Source organism: Calonectris borealis, chromosome W, assembly GCF_964195595.1.
Source record: "Calonectris borealis chromosome W, bCalBor7.hap1.2, whole genome shotgun sequence".
Lineage (NCBI taxonomy): Eukaryota > Metazoa > Chordata > Aves > Procellariiformes > Procellariidae > Calonectris > Calonectris borealis.
Genome location: NC_134351.1, coordinates 42,702,729 through 42,724,655, shown reverse-complemented (window position 1 = coordinate 42,724,655; position 21,927 = coordinate 42,702,729). Strand labels below are relative to the sequence as shown.

General features: G+C 44.8%; 1 protein-coding gene across 1 annotated transcript in view; it reads right to left on the bottom strand.

Moving 5' to 3' along the window:
- Window positions 1-1,967: 1,967 nt before the first annotated feature.
- LOC142074705 (uncharacterized) overlaps window positions 1,968-21,927 on the bottom strand; it is a 60,514-nt gene continuing 40,554 nt past the window's right edge. Inside the window, exons 9-14 of the mRNA XM_075135509.1 lie at window positions 21,344-21,490; window positions 17,693-17,837; window positions 5,869-6,002; window positions 4,970-5,069; window positions 3,198-3,374; window positions 1,968-2,220 (exon numbers count right to left, since the gene is read on the bottom strand). Coding sequence (XP_074991610.1) covers window positions 1,968-2,220; window positions 3,198-3,374; window positions 4,970-5,069; window positions 5,869-6,002; window positions 17,693-17,837; window positions 21,344-21,490 — 956 coding nt within the window. The remainder of the gene's footprint in view (window positions 2,221-3,197; window positions 3,375-4,969; window positions 5,070-5,868; window positions 6,003-17,692; window positions 17,838-21,343; window positions 21,491-21,927) is intronic.

The window sequence follows — 21,927 nt, the reverse complement described above, 5'->3', positions numbered from 1 at the left end:
CCTGATTATGTTCCCTCCCATCTTGTGTACCTAGTTCAGTAGTAGGCATGGGAGCTGTCCTTGGACTAGGAGGGCACTTAGCAACAACTGAAAACATCAGTGTGTTATCAACATTCTCCTCATACTAAATCCAAAACACAGCACTAGGAAGAAATTTAACCCTATCCCAGCCGAAACTAGGACAAGCGGTTCGTTTTGAGGGCGCTCACGAGCCATGTCCAGGACAACCATGGGATGAGGCCCAGCCAGCACGAGTTCATGGAAGGCAGGTCCTGCTTGACCAACCTGATCTCCTTCTATGACCAGGTGACCCGCCTAGTGGATGAGGGAAGGGCTGTGGATGTGGTCTACCTGGACTTCAGTAAAGCCTTTGACGCTGTCTCCCACAGCATTCTCCTAGAGAAGCTGGCGGCTCACGGCTTAGACAGGTGTACTCTTCGCTGGGTAAAAAACTGGCTGGACGGCCGAGCCCATAGAGTTGTGGTGAATGGAGTTAAATCCATTTGGCGGCCGGTCACGAGCGGTGTTCCCCAGGGCTCAGTACTGGGGCCGGTCCTGTTCAATATCTTTATCAACGATCTGGACGAGGGGATCGAGTGCTCCCTCAGTAAGTTTGCAGATGACACCAAGCTGGGCGGGAGTGTTGATCTGCTCGAGGGTAGGAAGGCTCTGCAGAGGGACCTGGACAGGCTGGATCGATGGGCCGAGGCCAACTGTATGAGGTTCAACAAGGCCAAGTGCCGGGTCCTGCACTTCGGCCACAACAACCCCAGGCAACGCTACAGGCTTGGGGAAGAGTGGCTGGAAAGCTGCCCGGAGGAAAAGGACCTGGGGGTGCTGATTGACAGCCGGCTGAACATGAGCCGGCAGTGTGCCCAGGTGGCCAAGAAGGCCAACGGCATCCTGGCCTGTATTAGGAATAGTGTGGCCAGCAGGACTAGGGAGGTGATCATGCCCCTGTACTCGGCACTGGTGAGGCCGCACCTCGAATACTGTGTTCAGTTCTGGGCCCCTCAGTACAAGAAGGACATGGAGGTGCTGGAGCGTGTCCAGAGGAGGGCAACGAAGCTGGTGAAGAGTCTGGAGCACAAGTCTTATGAGGAGCGACTGAGGGAACTGGGGTTGTTTAGTCTGGAGAAGAGGAGGCTGAGGGGAGACCTCATTGCGCTCTACAACTACCTGAAAGGAGGTTGTAGCGAGGTGGGTGTTGGTCTCTTCTCCCAAGTAACTAGCGATAGGACGAGAGGAAATGGCCTCAAGTTGCGCCAAGGGAGGTTTAGATTGGACATTAGGAGAAATTTCTTTACTGAAAGAGTGGTCAGGCCTTGGAACAGGCTGCCCAGGGAAGTGGTTGAGTCACCGACCCAGGAAGTGGTTGAGTCACCGACCCTGGAAGTATTTAAAAGACGTGTAGATGAGGCGCTTAGGGACATGGTGTAGTGGGCAATGTGTGTTGGGTTGACGGTTGGACTCGATGATCTTAGAGGTCTTTTCCAGCCTTAATGATTCTATGATTCTATGATTCTATGATCTTGGATTCAGGTTCTGACTGTCCTGGCAAATGATTAAATGATGGCTTTCATGTATTGCAGTGAGAGATGCATTTATTTCATACACAGGCTCATCATCAACTTTAAAATACAGCTAGTACTGTCATTATTTTCACAGGGAAAGTACATTCCCCCCCCCTTTTAATCGTCATATCTAACAAACCTTTTTTTTCCCCCCTCAAAAGTACTGCTGTGTATATCACTAGGTGCACACTCCATCTGAAGAAGTCTATTTTCTCTCCAGGCTCAGGGTGATTACGTGGCTGAGCACTAACTACTATTATTGACGATGTGGGGGAGAGCTGTGCATGTAGCATTCATCAGTGAAGACTAGACATCCCTCCCTGACACCCCTCTTCCCCTCCCTGCCCCCTGATGCTGTAATTGTCAGTTTTCCTGAGAGTGTGAAGCACGAGATTAGCTGTGCTTCACAAACTCCGGCAGCTCCATTCCCGTGCACAGGGTAAGCGCTCCAGCCTTCTCTAGGACAAAGGTCGGGTGAGCAGCATCAGTAAATTTGTGCCTGATGGCGAACAGCACCAGTCCTCTCTCTGCATTGAAAAACAACAGTCTGCCATCACTGTAATCCAACAGGATGCCGATCCTGGCCAGGTGTTCTGTCACATGGACATCACCCATCACACCGATGTGAAGAAATCTGTAAAGAAAGCTGCAGGAAAATGGAAACCAGAATACAGTGAGCTTCCTCATGGTGATTTACCAGAAATAACCTACCGCTTAATTGCCACCTATTAACAGGTTGCCTCATACAGCAGTGTATCACATGGCAACAGAATTTTGCTCAGTACGTAACCCTCCTACCTGAGCGAATGTGGCATTGCTTCAAAGCCCTGCCTGGCATGCCAATTAGCCCTTTCACTCAGCATCTTTGGGCTCTCTGAATAAAAGCAGACTTGCTGTAATCATATCCATCTATATCTTTCTTATTACATGCCTTTTTGGGGGATTTAAGCATGAGCTGTGCTTTGGTAAAACCCTTTGCATCTCAGATGTATCGTTTAGCTAGTTACGTTCATGCATCCATATGATTTCACACTAAAAAACCACACTTGTTTAGATCAAGAGCACCTTTACACCATTAACAGGGTTATGACTTACAAACCTCCAAATCGCCTGGCACTGGCCTGCTGAAGACTATCCCAGTGCCCTGCAGTCCTGCCACAGTGGCAGGTAGGTGCCTGTCACTGTGAAGGACAAGGCAGGAGAAGGCATTTCCTATGGAGGCTTGAAGTCTCCTGGAGCTGGAAATAGATTCTAAAAAGATCGCGTTTACGGACATAAATACGCTTGCTGGGATTTTGTGAAGCAGTTCAGGATATGAGCCTGGAATGACAAAGCAGTGGCAAAGGAGGTATTAAAGTTTGATTCACTGGTTAGGTGAAGGGTGGCAAGTTGGTCTGAGATTTTTTTTTTATTATTATTATTATTTTTTAAGGTGCATTATAAGATTTTTTAATTAAGAGGAGGAGGTCTAAAGCTCCTTTGTAGTTGTCCTTTTCTTATTACTCAAATTTGCAGAAAGAAAGCAGATGGGTCCTTTCTGCTCTCATGATTCTTGAAGCTGGCCAGCTTTATTTACGTGAAGGACAAGTGACTTCCCAAGCAGCTAGACTGACTCAGCTTTACCTGGTTTGTGTAGGACAGTAGCACATGCACCAGGAGGTATCACTCAGCCCCAGGACACTGCTCCGTGATGTTGCCTCATAGCAAATCCCAATCCTATAGCTTCTGCAGGCAGAGACAATGGTTTCCCAGTAATGACGTCCCCGAGCAGGCAGCAGTTCACCCAGGACTGAAGGAAACCTATTTGTGGAAGAGGTGTACAGTAAAGTGAGTGTGGTGGTAGACCAAGCATATTGTGATATTTCTTATAGTCACGTCATGCTGCAGCATCTAAAATTACTAACGGATTGCACTCTGTTATTCTAACTGCAGGGTTTTATCAAAGATTTGAATGTTGTCACTAAGAGTCATTTCATCTTTGCACTGAGATGGACTCATATTGAGGAGTGAAAACCATGAAACTTTACCCAAAATTATATGAAGCTAGCAAAAGTTGGAAAAGGTGACTTTGGAGGCAAAAACAGACCTCAAATTTAGCAGGCTTGTTCAAACTAGCATGGCTGTTTTAAGTAGACACAGTGACAAACATCTTGTGTGCATTCAGCTGTAACAGTAAAAAAAAGTGCTTAAACCAGTAATACCCCATTACCTTTTAAGAAGCCATATCAGTATGGCACAACTTCATACAAGTGTACCTGTGCTTGTGATGTGACCGATATCAGCATGTCAAAAAAAAAAAAATGTTTGCAATTGTGCTGGTTTTGGCTGGAATAGAGTTAATTTTCTTCATAGAAGCTAGTATGAGGTTATGTTTTGGATTTGTACTGAAAACAGTGTTGATAACACAGGGATGTTTTCGTTATTGCTGAGCAGTGCTTACACAGAGTCAAGGCCTTTTCTGCTTCTCACACCACCCCGCCAGCGAGTAGGCTGGGGGTGCACAAGAAGTTGGGAGGGGACACAGCCGGGACAGCTGACCCCAACTGACCAAAGGGATATTCCAGACCATATGATGTCATGCTCAGCATATAAAGCTGGGGAAAGAAGAAGGAAGGGGGGACATTTGGAGTTATGGCGTTTGTCTTCCCAAGTAACCGTTATGCATGATGGAGCCCTGCTTTCCTGGAGATGGCTGAACACCTGCCTGCCGATGGGAAGTAGTGAATGAATTCCTTGATTTGCTTTGCTTGTGTGCGCAGCTTTTGCTTTACCTATTAAATTGTCTTTATCTCAACCCACGAGTTTTCTCACTTTTACTCTTCCGATTCTCTCCCCCGTCCCACCAGAGGAGTGAGTGAGCGGCTGTGTGGTGCTTAGTTGCCAGCTGGGGTTAAACCACGACAGCAATGGATGGAGCTAGCCTGGTACAATCATTCTAACATATACCCAGGAGCACTTCCTAATTCTCCAAAGCCACAGATGCTTTGGAAAACGTTACCAGTAATGGCCTCAGCAGAGGAAGCAAAGTAAAAGGATGGATTACTTCTAGCCACAACGTATTCAAAAATAAGCCCACAAATCTGGCCTTCTCAAGGCAGCAACAAGTTGCTTTGAGACTGAAGTGCTCTGAAAGATTAAGCAGTGACCATGGACTGAGGCAAACCCAGCAGTCCCAGTAGTGCGACACTGAACTCTTCCCAGCACCTACATCAATGCTGCAACTGGCTTTATTGAGGTATTGCAATGTTTGAAAGGGAGGTCTATCACACAGACTGAAACAATTCAGTTCTACAAAATTAGTTAGCACCATGTGAAAGCTACCTATAGGCAAAAATAAGAGCGAGAGGCCCATCCCGAACCCCACAGAGTGGCATGCTCGGCGTGCTGGTACTCACCCAGTGAATTTGGATTTCTCAGGAAGGTGGATCACAGTTGCATCGGGGGAGATTTGCAAAGCGGGATGGGCTGTGTCACTCAGTAGGCGAAATCGAGTTCCTGGTACAATTCACGACAAACAAACATCGGTTCTGAGAGGCTGGCAACATTAACATGAGATGAATCATAAAATATTAAGCAACAATTACTGCCATCTTAGCTGGACAGAGGTAGGAGTGACAGAAAATTGGGTGCAAATGCAAGGACTCTTCCAAGCTGGGCCTGACTGGGATGGCAGTCTTCTGGCAACTAGGCCCAGGGAGCATAATAGGTTATACTATTCAGAAAAGTAGCTAGGTGATAAAGAAGTCTTCGGTATTAGAAGGTTGAATCATTTTCAATCAATTGCTTTTTCAGAATAGCAAATTTGAATTTTGAGGCTGGTTTGGAAGAACCATACCTGATTTAACACTATTTATCTGGAAACCTTAAAGTTTAAATCATCCATTACATTTTAAAACTGCTCTGCATGCTTCCTCATCCCTGAACCCCAAAGTCCATAAGGTTTTAATTTTGGGTTTTTTTTAAGGTTATGGAATCTTTTATCAGAATGTGCTCTGCCAAATTCAAGCAAATTGAAATCCCTGAAGAATATTTAATCATTTCATATCTCTGACAGAATTCAACGCTTTTGCTTCTGAGGTCACATCGGTTTTACATTGACATAAATCTACCAACTTCAAGTGAAGTAGTCCTAGATTGTGCTTATTTTAAGCAGCTAAAATACAGTCCCTTTTATTGAAATAACTTGCTTACTCGCATATTGGAAAGCTCAGTTATGATTTCTGGAGGAAAATGCCATCTTTGACCGCTTTGCCCCTCCACCCCATTGTTTTGACATCAGAAAATGGTGATGTACCTTTAGTTGAGATGAGAACAGCTTCACTTTGTTCACTTGTCCCAAATGGGTTGACAGCCCTCAAGTAGAAGAAATAGTTCACATTGGGCTCCAGGGATACTTTCAGTTCAGGTCTCTTTATACTAGCAAAAGATCTGCAAATTTTGAAGATTTTCATACATGAAAATGTATGCAGATATTCAAACCAGGAAAGAATAATTTATGCAAACAGCTAAGCCACCTAACAGTATTGTTGACTACTGAAACAACAGGCACCATAGAGAAACTCCAAATTGGAAAGGCGAACACTGTTTTCACACACAACTGGGTTATGTAGGAGCTTTGGCATTTTACTTCAGGGATCCTCCTTACTTCGTCTGACAAATTTTCAGGCCTTTGTTCCTGTACTGCCTTCTCACTCAGTGCAGTCATTTGGTGTAATGCTCACTGTATGCTCATTTTGCAGCATAAGTCATCGCATAAAATGCAAGCAGTACAGAAACAAATTCTCATCCATCTCCTCTAAAAAGTCTGCATTACAAAATGAACAAGCTTCTGCAGAAAAAAACCTTGTAATTAATTCAGTTGCATGAGAGTGAATGCGCTTGCTGTGTTTGTACAGTCTGGGCACGTGCTCGACATCCAAAAGAATGGATACCCTTATCTGAGACAGCACAGAAACCGTGCACTTCTTATTATGAACTCCTTGCTCACAAATTGTTCATCAACAAAGTCTTGGTTCTGTCTCCCTCGCGGTGCTGTGCACTCTAACAGGCTGGTTTTGCAAGAGGCAGCAGCAGGGGAACTGCCTTTGCACAGTGCCCTGCTTTGACTAAGTCTCCCCTTTGTGGTGCCTCAAAAGCTCAAGCCCTCACATCCTTAACTGCTGATGTCTTGACACACTGCAGGAAAGCGAGAGTCAGCACCCACTCAACCTGCTTCTCAGGCGCTTTGAAGTGCCAGTGAAAGTAGTTTGGATGACTAGAAAGATGCCAATTTTATTTTCTATATTGTCAGGAGTATGAAAGTTTGGCTTAACAAATTCTCACACACTGGATCCCGATTTTTCTCATTTTTGCCTCATATAATAATGGCAAAGCCAGACAGTATATACCCACCGTGTTGTACACCTGCAGGTAAAGACTGTTTATCTGTATAAATTAGACAATTTCCTCCAAAAAATGCTTACAGGAATCTTCAAGGCAAGTATTTAATTTTTCAAGTGTAATGCGGGTCTTTTGAGATAACCCCCCCTGCCCTCTGGGCTGAAAGACGATAACCTCAGTAGTATGAAGAAGGGCTGAATGCAGGAGTCTTTCTCTGCTCTCCAGCAAACTCGTGAACAGGAGACGTGCCTTCAGAGAGCATGCAAGGCACTTTCCCTTCCAACACGAGTTCGAGAGTGGAGCCCAGGATGTTCTCCCTCCTGCAGGTAATGTCTTTATGAGGAGATAGATTAAACAAATCACCTTTTCCAGCACTAATTACTATGATCCCAGAGGAGGTAAGGCAGACAAGTCAGCTGTCAGATAAGATCATTGCTATTCATTTGTAGTGACTGATTTTTCACATATGTCCCACCAAAGAGCAGTAGAATCTGAAGAATAATCAGTGCTCATCCATCAGGATTTTTCACATGCCTGCCTCTGCTGCATTTATCAGATAAAGGTAAAATCCCACAGCCCTACATACACCAAATTCCTGTTAACACCACATAGAGCTCTGTGTCTAGGAGGATGGCATCCTGGGGAAAGACTGGTGCATCATCCTTATTAGTCTGTAACAGGTATTTTGTACTGACAGCTGTCATTAAAAGTGATTGAAAACATTGAGAAAAAGCACTGGGTGCTCCTGTGATCTTCTTTCAATTTGAAAGAATTTCAGAGAGTTTGGGGCTCTTGTGTGATCAGCACTGGGCCATGCCGCCTTTGGAGAATGTGTTACATTAATGCTGGAACTGATACAGTAAACAGAAGTGGATTGCTGTCGTGGTTTAACCTGGCAGGCAGCCAAATACCACGCAGCCGCTCACTCACTCCCCCCGCCCCCACAGTGGGACGGGGAGAGAATCGGAAGGGTAAGAGTGAGAAAAACTCATGGGTTGAGATAAAGACAGTTTAATAGAACAGAAAAGGGAGAATAATGATAATAAATAATGATAGAATATACAAAATGAGTGATGCACAATGCAATTGCTCACCACCCGCGCTGACCGATAACCAAGTAGCGATCGGCCCTTCCTGGATCACGCCTACCCTTCATATACTGAGCATGACGTCACATGGTATGGAATACCCCATTGGCCAGCTGGGCTGGCTGTCCTGAATATGTTCCCTCCCATCTTGTGTACCTAGCTCAGTCAGTAGGCACGGGAGCTGTCCTTGGACTAGGAGGGCACTTAGCAACAACTGAAAACATCAGTGTGTTATCAACATTCTCCTCATACTAAATCCAAAACACAGCACTAGGAAGAAATTTAACCCTATCTCTGCCGAAACTAGGACAGTATCCACCCCTTATTCCATACCATTTACGTTATGCTTAGGTCTCACATTTTTCGATACCTTTCAATTAATCACCACTATCTTTTTTATATATATACATATATAATACATATACATACATATATACATATAATACATATACATACATATATATACATAAATATATATAAATGTCCATTGAGTTCTTTTAGTCCACAACTTTGGGCTCCATCTGTCATAACAGTCTTTCAGGGCCAGAAAGATGGTGTGTGGTGTTGGGCTGTTGCATCCTGAAGCCAGTTCTCATTTCGGTACTGCTGCGCTCGTCCAGTTCTATCATCGTTGCACTTTGCTCGGTTTCATCGGAGTTAGTTCATTCTTCATTAATCTGGGTGATTTTCACTGCTATACCATTGATAGCAACCATAGAAATAATGATATACAATATCATATAACAATTGACATCATAAAATTCAGTTCATTGGCTATTTTCACCCAAAATCAAATCCCCTTGAGGTACACACCGGACTTCCCCATCCTTTCGCATCACCCACCAAGTGCACCCAGGTCCTTGAGCAAAAGCAATCCCATGAATGGGTTTTCCCTTGCCAGAGGCAGGAGTAACCCAGACTGTCTTCCCCAGCATATTTCTTATGTGCACGACAGGGACTTTATCCCCCTCTACAGTACGTAAGGGTTTTGATTGGGCAGGGCCAGCTTGAGTGACAGATCCCCTGGTATTGACAAACCAGGTGGCTTTTGCTAAATGTGGATCCCAATGCTTGAATGTCCCACCACCCATTGCCCTCAGTGTTGTCTTTAGCAGCCCGTTGTATCGTTCGATTTTCCCAGAGGCTGGTGCATGGTAGGGGATGTGATAGACCCACTCAATGCCATGCTCTTTGGCCCAGGTGTCTATGAGGGTGTTTTGGAAATGAGTCCCGTTGTCTGACTCAATTCTTTCTGGGGTGCCATGTCGCCATAGGACTTGCTTTTCAAGGCCCAGGATGGTGTTCCGGGCGGTGGCATGAGGCACAGGGTATGTTTCTAGCCAGCCGGTGGTTGCTTCCACCATGGTGAGCACATAGCGCTTGCCGTGCCGGGTTTGTGGGAGTGTGATATAATCAATCTGCCAGGCCTCCCCATATTTGTATTTCAACCGTCGTCCCCCATACCAAAGAGGCTTTACTCGCTTGGCTTGTTTGATTGCAGCGCATGTTTCACATTCATGGATAACCTGTGCAATAGTGTCCATGGTTAAGTCCACCCCTCGATCACGAGCCCATCTATATGTTGCATCTCTTCCTTGATGGCCTGAGGCATCATGGGCCCACCGAACTATAAATAATTCACCCTTATGTTGCCAGTCCAAATCCACCTGAGCCACTTCAATCTTAGCAGCCTGGTCCACCTGCTGGTTGTTTTGATGTTCTTCAGTGGCCCGACTCTTGGGTACGTGAGCATCTACGTGACATACTTTTACAACCAGGTTCTCTACCCGGGCAGCAATATCTTGCCACAATGCGGCAGACCAGATGGGTTTACCTCTGCGCTGCCAGTTGTTCTGCTTCCACTGCTGCAACCACCCCCACAGGGCATTTGCCACCATCCATGAGTCAGTATAGAGATAGAGTACTGGCCATTTTTCTCGTTCAGCAATGTCCGAGGCCAGCTGGATGGCTTTTACCTCTGCAAACTGGCTCGATTCACCTTCTCCTTCTGCAGTTTCTGCAACTTGGCATATAGGATTCCATACTGCAGCTTTCCACCTCCGATGCTTTCCCACAAGGCGACAGGACCCATCAGTGAACAGGGCATATTGCTTCTCATTTTCTGGTAGTTTATTATACAGTGGGGCTTCTTCAGCACGTGTCACCTCCTCCTCTGGGGATATTACAAAATCTTTGCCTTCTGGCCAGTTCGTGATCACCTCCAAGATTCCTGGGCGACTGGGGTTTCCTATTTGGGCCCGTTGTGTGATCAGCACGACCCACTTACTCCACCTAGCATCGGTTGCATGATGTGTAGAGGGGACCCTCCCTTTGAACATCCAGCCCAGCACTGGCAGTCGGGGTGCCAGGAGGAGCTGTGCTTCAGTACCAACCACTTCCGAAGCAGCTCGAATCCCTTCATATGCTGCCAATATCTCCTTCTCAGTTGGAGTGTAGCGGGCCTCGGATCCTCTGTATCCCCGACTCCAGAACCCTAAGGGTCGACCTCAAGTCTCCCCTGGTGCTTTCTGCCAGAGGCTCCAGGTAGGACCATTCTCCCCGGCTGCGGTGTAGAGCACATTCTTCACATCTTGTCCTGCCCGGACTGGCCCAAGGGCTACTGCCTGAACTATCTCCCGTTTAATTTGTTCAAAGGCTTGTTGTTGCTCAGGGCCCCATTTGAAGTCGTTCTTCTTCCTGGTCACGTGATAGAGAGGGCTTACAATCAGGCTGTAATCTGGAATATGCATTCTCCAAAAGCCCACAACACCTAAGAAAGCTTGTGTTTCCCTTTTGCTAGTTGGTGGGGACATGGCTGTTATTTTGTTGATCACATCCATTGGGATCTGACGACGTCCGTCTTGCCATTTTATTCCTAAAAACTGGATCTCCTGTGCAGGTCCCTTGACCTTACTTTGTTTTATGGCAAAACCGGCCTTCAGAAGGATTTGAATTATTCTCTCCCCTTTCTCAAAAACTTCTTCTGCTGTGTTGCCCCACACGATGATGTCATCAATGTATTGCAGGTGTTCTGGAGCCTCACCCTGTTCCATTGCGGTGTGAATTAGTCCATGGCAAATGGTAGGGCTGTGTTTCCACCCCTGGGGCAGTCGGTTCCAGGTGTACTGGACGCCCCTCCAAGTGAAAGCAAACTGTGGCCTGCACTCTGCTGCCAAAGGGATGGAGAAGAAGGCATTAGCAATGTCAATTGTGGCGTACCACTTGGCTGCCTTTGACTCCAGTTCGTATTGAAGTTCTAGCATGTCCGGCACGGCAGCACTCAGTGGCGGCGTGACTTCGTTCAGGCCACGGTAGTCTACTGTTAGTCTCCACTCTCCATTGGACTTTCGCACTGGCCATATGGGACTGTTGAAGGGTGAGCGAGTCTTGCTGATCACTCCTTGGCTCTCCAGTCGACGAATCAGCTCATGGATGGGGATCAGGGAATCTCGGTTGGTGCGGTATTGTCGCCGATGCACTGTTGTGGTAGCGATTGGTACTTGTTGTTCTTCAACCCTCAACAACCCCACAACCAAACATGGTAGCAATTGCACATTTTGCTTCACCCCCATGACTAACTAAAGCCCTGACCATGAGAGCACTTCAGCAAGGCACTGGGAGTTTGGCAGGCTGGTCGGTTCTTACCGAAAGGTTCAGGGAAGAGGTGCAACCTGATGAGAACCTGAGATCTTTAGACTTGAAAGAGGAAAAAGGCTCATCTGAGTATAGGGGACGAGGAAAAGGAAAGACAAGTTGAAAAATATAAGATGGAAACTGAGCAAGGAGGCAAATATAAAAGAAATGAGAGAAAGGAAAACGGGGATGGAAGCAGAGGCATGGGAAAAGAAGTGGGCACCCAAGCTTTGAAGAAATTTGTCCATGCTTCCTAGACAAGTCTGGGCCAGTCTGTTCCTTAAAAGCACCATCCTCACATCTTTGGTGTGAATCTGAAGCACAGAGCACCAGAAAGAAGTTTTGAGCAGTTACAAGTGAGATGAAGGGAGGACACACTAAGCTATTCGCCGGAAGCTGTTTGTGGCAACATGTAGATCAATGTGTTTTAAGCACAGTGATGCCCTCTATATGGCTCCTTCTTCTGTCTTCTGGAAAATACCACGTAAGTCAGTGTCCTCCCAAAGAAATTAGGAGATCTTCTTTTTCACTATTAGCTATTTAACTGATGACTAGTTAACAAAACACAAAATTGTTTCTAAATCCAAGTAGACGGGTACATTCTGGTGTAATGAGTAGACCTACGGTATTCATATTCTAGAATCTGGATCCCAGAACCTGGGTATTCAGAAAAGATTTTAGGTCCGGCCGATTGCAGAATAGGGTCAGCCATCAAAGTTCAGACTTGCGTCTCTTTTAAATCTGAAATTCTCCAAATCAGAATTCTGTTGCATGTTTAAATCAGAGAGCAATAGCATGCCTCTTTTCAGTTGTAATAGTGAGACAGAAATCATAGAATCATAGAATCATAGAATAGTTTGGGTTGGAAGGGACCTTTAAAGGTCATCTAGTCCAATCCCCCTGCCATGGGCAGGGACATCTTCAACTAGATCAGGTTGCTCAGAGCCCTGTCCAACCTGACCTTGAATGTTTCCAGGGATGGGGCATCTACCACCTCTCTGGGCAACCTGTTCCAGTGTTTCACCACCCTCACAGTAAAGAATTTCTTCCTTCTATCTAGTCTGAATCTGCCCTCTTTTAGTTTAAAACCATTACCCCTTGTCCTATCGCAACAGGCCCTGCTAAAAAGTTTGTCCCCATCTTTCTTATAATGTCTGGACTTTAAGCAGATCTGGTCAGTAAAACAGTGATCAGATTTTTGAATATTATTCTCTGCTTGGTAATCTATTTTAGCCAGCTTTAAGCTGCCTAAGAATAAGAGCCCATCAATTTTAGCTACGATTAAGGCTTAAAAAAACAGTCCCGCTGCTGCCAACTAATGAAACAGAATATGCCAGCAAGAAGGAATTTCATTTGCAACAGTCTGAGCCAGCTCCAAGCTCACAAAGGGCCGCGTGCAAAGAAGAAATAGGTCTTGCTATCACCTCTTCTTCTGTCTAGAGGATAGGGTGAAGGGGGAAAGTGAATACTGAGGGCTCCCCAGCAATCACTGTAGTTTGTCATGCTTCAGATTAACCCTGCAATCAGTGATAAAAAAGCAAGGATGAGGAGAAGGTATGATTACTGTCTAGCTTACAGCATACAGGACATGCATGGGAGAAGGGAAGGGAAAATGCATCCTGACTGTTGGGGGAAAGCCTGTTTCATTTCTGAGTTCTTATAACAAGCATTGCAGCTAGATCTTCCTCAAGCTCACCTAAAGTATTGTACCATGTAATTTTGGTCATGAAAGAAAGAGAAATACACCTACAACATTTTTATGTCACCTATTTTCTACTTTAAATACACCTGCTCATTTTATAGATGATTTGAAATGTAGTAATGTTATTATCAAAGCATGAGGCATCCTGGCTTTTAGCCTAAATGGTATCATATTTGCACTGTCCCCACAATGTCTTGGTATCATAATACAAAATTCAGCACATAGAAATTCAAGAAACATTTGAAGTTAAATATTTTAAGTATCTCCTCTTAATCCCCCTCTTTATAAGAGGAATCTAAAAGTCTCAAAATCCAGTCTCCAAATTTCAGGTATGTGCTATTCAAAGCAAAGCAGAAAGGAGTTACATGTTTCTTCACCTTTAAATTGCCGAGCAATATTATAGTAGCAATTGTCTGTTAAATATGTGATTTCCCTGGTTTTAGGGAAATCTGATGCTGTGTTTTGATGCATATTTCTCCCATCAGCATCCTCATTTATTTCAAGGAAACGTCATCTAGAGGATATTTTTTAATATTGCATGAACCCAGCAAATTATATGCCTTGCAGTGATTCAGAATGCCTTCTGTGCTGTAATTGTCATTTCCACCTCCAATATCCCACTGAAACAGCACCTCCAGACCTGTGCTGGTACCACTGATGTCGAGTTAGAGCTGAAAGCATGCAAGCTTCTCAAGATATGTGTAGAAGCACACAGAAGGGGTGCACCATGAGCAGAAAAAAGCTCTTGAAGCTAAAAATAAAGAACAAATTGCTCTGAGTTCCCTCCCAGCTGTGCAACATGCTTTCCTCTCCTCTGTCCCAGCTCTGGCTGTTTTGGGGTTAGATCACCAAAGCACCACCTGCAATGGTCCTCACTGCTATCTCAGACAGCAAGCCCAGCACAGCCAGAGGGGAGGAAGATTCCCTATTTTCCACACATTGTTTCCTGAGCTGGCAGGAGAGTCATGTGGGCAAAGCAACAGGAGGGAGGCTTGCTCTCCTTTTTCCAGCATTAGACCTGCTCTATGGGTAGATGGAAAATTTCAGTTGCTAGCAGTGCTGGTCTCGCATTGGCGGAGAGGATGACACTCAGTCACTTCCACTTTTACAAACTCACCGCATACTGTACTAATTTCTGCCTCCCTGAGTCTTACAGATTTGTCATGATGCGATACATGGTTTCCATCTGAACAGCCCACACACCTAATCCCTGGACTACATTTCTCACAGTTTTCCATTTTCCACTCACAGCTCCATTGACTTCTCAACACAAAGAGGCTGAGTGGCAAGAAAATAGCAGAGCTCTGGAAACTGAAAGAAACATTTCAAAGCCTCATAAAGATTCTGGAAAAAGAATCAACCTGGGAAGGAGCTTTAAAACGACAGCAGCAGGCCAGGGACTCATTGTTGCAGAAGATTTAAGATGGTTTTATATGAAACCATGTCCCTCAGGTGGCAAGCTAGCAAGGAGAGAGAACCCAGAGGGGAAAATCTAGATTTTTTTGATGGTATGTAGCAGGAAACTTTTTTTGAAGATTTATTTCCAGAGGTTCCTCAAATTCTCTCGCTGGGGAGCTGGGACTGCTCCAAGTACCTCCTTGGAGATATTCAAAAGCCACCTGGACATGGTCCTAAGCAACTGGCTCTAGGTGGCCCTACTTGAGCAGGGGGTTGCACCAGATGACCTCCAGAGGTCCCTTCCAACCTCAGCCATTCTGCGATTCTGTGACATGCCAAAGGCTAGAGGGGGCTGGCCCAGACCAGGGACTCCACACACAGCTCTGGCTGTCTGATGGGGGCATTTCTCCCTGCCTGATCCCTTGCCTTGGGTGGGCTCCCATAACAACATGTGTGAAAGCAGCCTTGTGGGATGGGACTGTGCCGCTTTCTCCAGGACTTCCCTTGGATGTCCTTCCCCCACCTCTGCTTTCCCGCTGTGCCCCCAGCAGCAGCTGTATGAACTTTTCAGGGTTGCTGAAAAATGTGTTTGGACTCCCACTCAGGGACTGGGGAATCGCTCAACTACGGGGCCACTGCAAGCATGAGGCACAAGCTACCACAAGGGCTCTGTGTTTGGCTGGTCCCCAAGATGCGTGTTGCTCAGGAAACCTGTGAAGGACAAACTCCAAACTTTCAAGGAAAGTAACCAGAAGAAACTACAGCATTTCCAGGCCCAAATGCTCCTAGGTGGGCATAAAGACACAGTTTTATTCCATCTAATATAGGTACTCGACATAGTAACTCTAGGCTCCTTACAGGTACTTCCAGAAGGCAGCTCAGCCCATCTAAGATCTGACTCATCACCTGGAGCTATTTGTCTCACTTCATCAGCTATGTAAGGAACTGATTTCTAGTCCTAACATGCACCTTGATGGCCTTGGATGGGAGAAATACAGGCAGTATGCTCCATCCATCAGTGGGCTCTTTTTTCCTTGGCTTTATGCAAAAAACTTAAATAGAAATCTTGAAAAAAAATTCTCCATCACTGAAACATCTTGTGCCATTATAGAAGTTTTCCAGGTTAATCTCGGGGGGGGGGGTTGCTTTTGGAAAAGGAAGGAGAGGCATTGTTTTGAGAGAAAATAAGTGGTAAAAGATGGTCTTTGACACTGTAAAAAGAGGTCAGAGCCCTTCTACAAATACAGAAATTTCAACTACAGCAATTCTGAGAAAATTCATTATTTTGTCCTGGGGAATTTTTCACACTTGTCACAGTAAAAGGCCAGCTTCTGCCCACAGAGAGGCCAAAAAGTCAAATTGTCCTGGTTTAGGCTGGGGTAGAGTTAATTTTCTTCCTATGTGACTCAGTATAATTATAAACATGTTAGATTTTGCACAAGCTCACTTGAGAAAGAGAATGGGTCAGTTCTGGCAGCTTGTTTCCACAAGCAAACTGCTTGGTGTTAACAATACCTCGCTCACAGATTACAGAAAGCAGCACGCTTTCTGGTTCAGTTTTGAGAAAAAGAGGCAATTCCAGTTAACAGCAAAGAAACTTGAGGGCAAACACATAGTACAGGTTTTGGGAGCAGCTACATTATCCCTGACCAACAGCGACTTTGGCAGGTTGACAGGGACCTGATGGCCTCATGAAATATGTATGAAACAGAGCAGATCATGGCTGCCCTCCGAGAGGCAGGAGAGCTGGGCAAGACCCCTCCTCCTCTCCTTGTTTGCATTAACACAGCACGCTGGTACTGCATGAAAAAAAGGACTCCCAACCCCACAGAAGTTTTTTATTTCAATTTTTAGCCTACTTTTGTAAGGAGCAAGGCACGTGCAATTTCACTGTCATACTTGTCTAGTAGAAACATGTGAACCATTTAGTCAACTAATTTTGACTGCAAGGGGTGGAGCCCATGTGAACTAGCCCATGGGTGAAGACCCTAATCAGGCTTCCTGGGAGGGGAAGACAGGCAAACTCAGCTGGGGTCCCGTATGGCAAGTCACTCCTCCGCCTCCCAAAGCTTCTCAGACCTCTGCAACTGTATTTTTCTGGAATATTGTTGTTTTTAAAAACCAAACAAACAAAACCCCAAACCCCTAAGGACATACAGAGTACCATATAATTTTCTCTGCCTTTCAACACACTGCATGGTTTCATGGCTCAGTGGTGCCTACATCCTTCCTCACCCTCTCCTCTACGCAGCACAGACTTAACATAGGGGAAACCAGAGAGGGTCTGGCATAAGCAGACGCCACCCCCAATTTCAAAGCTGCTCTTTGGGTTGCTCTTCCACCCCTGTGGCATGCCTGCACAGCTGGGCAGCGTTGGGCTCAGCTGTGCTTTGGGAGGGATCTGCCCACACATCCAGACAGTGCAGATGGGTCACCAACATTACCAGGACACCACTATGACCCTCGCTATGTCTCAAGCCGGCTTCTATCTTGTTTGCCACAAAACAAAGAGCAAACTGGGCCAGGCTCCTCTGTCCTGCTCCTTCCCACACAGCTCAGCTGCCCTCCCCTGCCCTGCCTGGGGCTGTGGCAGCTGCAGAGGAGCAATTGCTTCCCTGGCCAGCACAGCCTTGCAACTTCTGGTTGATTGCAGACAGCGCAACATCTCTAGGGTTTTGGCCCCAAATGAATGTGATTGCCCAGTTAAGCAGAATAGAAAGGAAGTATTTTTACGTCTCTCAGCCTAATCTCATAGATTAATGTCCAGCCTGTAAATTCCTCAGCGTGCAGAAGCTGATTTCTTCCTTGCACGGTTGAAGACAGAATAATCTCTTACGTAATGACCCGCAGTCTGGGGCAGGGCGCTCATTAACAGCTGCCTAATCCGACCGAGCAGTGCTTATGACTGCGGCACTGACCTGAGACCCTCTCCTTCCGGTGAATGCTGTCGGCAGTACTCCAGAGTGAAAGACTCCGTCGCCGCCGAGCCGGCGTGCCAGCGGACGGTGGCTGTGTCCCAACACACTATGCAGTCCTCGGCCTTGATGGTGGGGACGGCGGGCGCTGGGGACACAGGGACACAGGGACACATTAGCTGTACCGGAAGGAGGGCACCAGTGGCTGGCGGGGGATGCTCGTGAGGGAAAGGAAGAGTGACCTCCCTGAAAACCCATGGCATAGTTAGCTTTATCTGTCCAGCAATGATCTTTTGCTTATTTGTGTTTCAATGGCAGAGGGCTACATTATGGGGAAAAAACCCCACGCTGGGAAAGTCACTGTGAATATTTGTGCATTTCCTTGCACATCCTTAGAACATCCGTGTAGATTTTTATGCCTTTCCCCAAGTGCATTTTCCCCATTTCTGCCATTCTTTAAGGAGCAGAGCACCAAGGCAGTACTGCGTACAGCTCTCCCCAGATCACTTCAATCCTGTCCTCAGCCGTTCCTGCATGAACTGCATCAGAAACAAACGTGCTGCTGCAGAACTGAGGGGGAGATGCTGACTTTCTGCTTAATTATGTCCTGTTTATTTTTTCAATGCAGATACTAAAATTTGGTCCCGTAATTTCTCTTTTTTAGAGCCTCAGTTTAAGAACTACAGGCCCAACTGCAAGACAGAAAACTGAATGTAAAATAGTGCACTGAATGCAAGTAATCAAAAGCTATTGTGTGAAATAGCACATCCAACATCGTAGGCTGAAAATGGATTAGTTGTATTCACTTCCTCTATTTCTTTCCAGGGAATAGCAACATAAACAAACCTTACAACCTGTTGTTGAAACTCATATAAACAGTCTTAATACCAATCCTTAAAAGAAAAGTTATTAATTAAAAAAAAGGTCATAGAAAGTTATTTTACTTTTAAAGAGATCAGGTTCCAAATAGGAGGCCTAAGACAAAAGTAGAAATTAGACAATTTTATGACAAGATAATCTTATAGAACTGCAACCAGCATTACAGATGCATTCTGTTTTGTAAGAAAAATAATTTGTTATTAGTAGAAAAGGAAAGAAAAAAACCTCATAAGTACATATTGATTTCCTGGTTTAGTGAAAATCAGGAGGTTAGCAATCCAGGTTAAGATGTACTTGATGTTTTACTACAGGAACAGCTAATCTAGGTATTCAGCAGAACAAAGAATCTGTGGTATAGATTCTCATCTGGTAATAAATCTGTGTAGCTCCCTTAGCAATAATCCTTTAATTCTCTTCTGACATATTTGATTATTGTCTGGTTTTAAATGCATCTGTTTCTAAAGAATGAAAAATTAATCGCTAAATCCCCCAATATCTGCATTCAGAAACTGACACACATATCCACATTTATGTATGTGCAAACAGTACATCACAAGACATCAAGTACTTTTTAAAATTTAAATTATCTGTCTAAAGAGTAGATGGAGTCAGCATACCAGAAAAAAGTTGTTACTGTGCTTCTGAGATTTTTAACAAATTAACTGCAGTTACTCAAGCTGTACTAATTAGAATATATATCTGATTTCCTGGTAATATTCCAGCACTCATATAAGTGATCTTATATGAGAGCAAAGAGCAGAAAAGGGTAAGTAAATTCTTACTCTGTCCCTCAGATACAGGATGAGAATCACATAGGTTTTGAACGACAGAAGAAGGTGCATTCGCTCCTATGTCTTTAGGATTGCAAAGAGCCTTCATCTGGAGATCAATTTGAGATGGATGGGGTGGGGGGAAGGTGGGGCTATAGAGGGATACTTGCTGCCTTCAGCATCATTCCCTCACAGAAAATACTGCTTGGAAACAGCATGTTCCCCAGGGGAGGGGAGGACAGGCTGTGAGTTTGGGAGGTGGAGGAGCAGGAGACAGGAGGTGCTGGGGGGATGCTGCTGCAGCAGCATGCTGCATTCCCCACAACTCCCCAGGCCCACTGCCACCTCCATGCATGCAATCCCAATGGGGAAGCCTTGGAGGGGTTCCCAACACCTGGAAGAGGCACAGCTTTGATCCACTATTAATGTGTATGTTCCCGTTACTGCATATACCAGCAAATGATTTTCTTGTATGTGCCAACTTTTAATCTGAATTACTGAAAATAAACTCTCTAAATTCTTGCTTCTGAGTTTATATTGCTAATTGGACTACTTGAAGAATCAAAGCATTGTAGCTTCATATCAAAGCAGCCAGGCTCACACTGAAGAACTGGTTTCCATTACCAGTGCTCATCTTTCCACCCTTGGCCTTAAGGGGATGCAGCGGTTTTGCATCAGTCAGTGCTCAGCATTGTCCCCACAAGTCCACCTGGGGCTCAGCGTGCTCCAGAGGGAGTTCACTTAGCTTGAGGGAAGGTATTTAATGAGCCCTTATTTGATCTAGTTTATTTGTTTTCTTAAAGAAACAGACCAAAGGAAGGCATCAAAGACTTGAGGAAATTAACTTCTTCAGAAGGCTTCAGTTTTGAGAAAAAGAATGATGAGCCTGATGCCAAAAGGCAAATACAGTTCTTAAAAATAATGACTTCAGAGAGGTGAGAACCCCTTTTTAAATTATGATTTATTAGCTAGTAATAACTCATTATTATTTGACCATTTTGCAGGAATTCTCACAATTACATTGTTGTAATTGCTCACAAGTACATTGTTGATGTCATAAAATTTGAATTTCTACTTTGAATTCTTTGGAAAAACATCTTTGCTAAAAATATGAATAGCAAATTGAATATCAAGGAGAATTATCAATAAATTTGAAGTCTAGTGGATTAAGCAAAAGGCTTGAAGCTGTGGTTGCTGCCAAGTGATTTCAACAATACACTCAGTGTTGTACAGAGTTATTTCATTACGAAATTGTTAAATGTCTGTATTTTGTAACTGCAAGAAGCAGTAGCACTAAAAAAATCATCTGGCAAAAGGGCCTCAGACACAAGAGGCTTCACTTTGTTCGTAATTCAAGAAGCAATATTTTTGTCAATACAAATTATTAAAGAAATTAAATCTCAGGAAAATTAATCAGTCAAATGAAGCTCATAAACAATACTTGTCTAATTACTCAATTTATATCACTTAAACAGCAGCAGAGCCTCTCAGCCACACCTGAGATTTGTGTTCCACTGAGCTAGACACAGCATGTAACCTCGGTAAAGCAGGCCTTCCCCTGAAAAGTTAATCATTTAAATCAATGCAATATAGATGTATTTGGGAGGATGGCAGAGAGGCAAAATATGCAGCTGTCACCTCCATTTTCCACAGGAGAAGCAGCAGCACAGAGCAGCCAGGTGGCTTTCCCAGAGCTGCCCTGGAGCATTGCAGCTCACTCAGAAGAGAAATTCATAATGTGCTGCCCCAATGCCCCAGTCACAAGGCCTGAGACTGGAAACGTCTTCAAATCTGAATACCTTCAGGTTTCCTCCCAGGAGCAAATATGCTGCTATCTCTTAGCAAAAAGGGAAATGATTGCGAGTTGCCTGCTATCTGCCAGATGGGCTAAATGAAACAGTTTCTTCTGTTTCAGTAACACTGTGGACTAGAATTGGTCTAAGAACCTGAAGCTTATAATAATAAAATGCCAAAATAACAATCAAATGCCAAAATATGTACATACCCGTTTTAAAAATGGCTTTTTCACTGGGTAAGCTACATCCTGTGCAGTTCACAGCCATGACCCACACACTGTAACAGTGATCCGGCTCCAGGTCCTCCAAAATGCAGTGGCTCTCCTTCACTGTCACTCTGTATTCTTCCACCAAAGCTAGGAGGAATACACACACGCACAGGACGTTACACTCACGTGTTTCACTGGTAGGGCCTATGATTGCGCCTCTTGACTAACATGTAAAAACCAGTCAATTAAAAAAATCCAGAAAGCATTACTAGCCAAGATCTCCATATTTTACTCTGACTCAGTTTTGACAAAGTTTTTGACATGCCCTTGAGTTGCGTGCATTCAAACCCCGTTGATGGCAAGGGGAGATTATGACCCTCAGTCCTACTGAGGACTAGGCTGCAAATTTGGGACATACAATCAGCAGTTATCAACTCTGGTTTCACCTCTCTATAATATAACATAACAAAACAATTTATCATAATGGAATTTATAGCCCTTAGCTATAAATTAGCTATTATAAAAAGCCCTTAGCATCCTTTAGAGTGCACACAAATACACACATGCACCTGCACACACACATG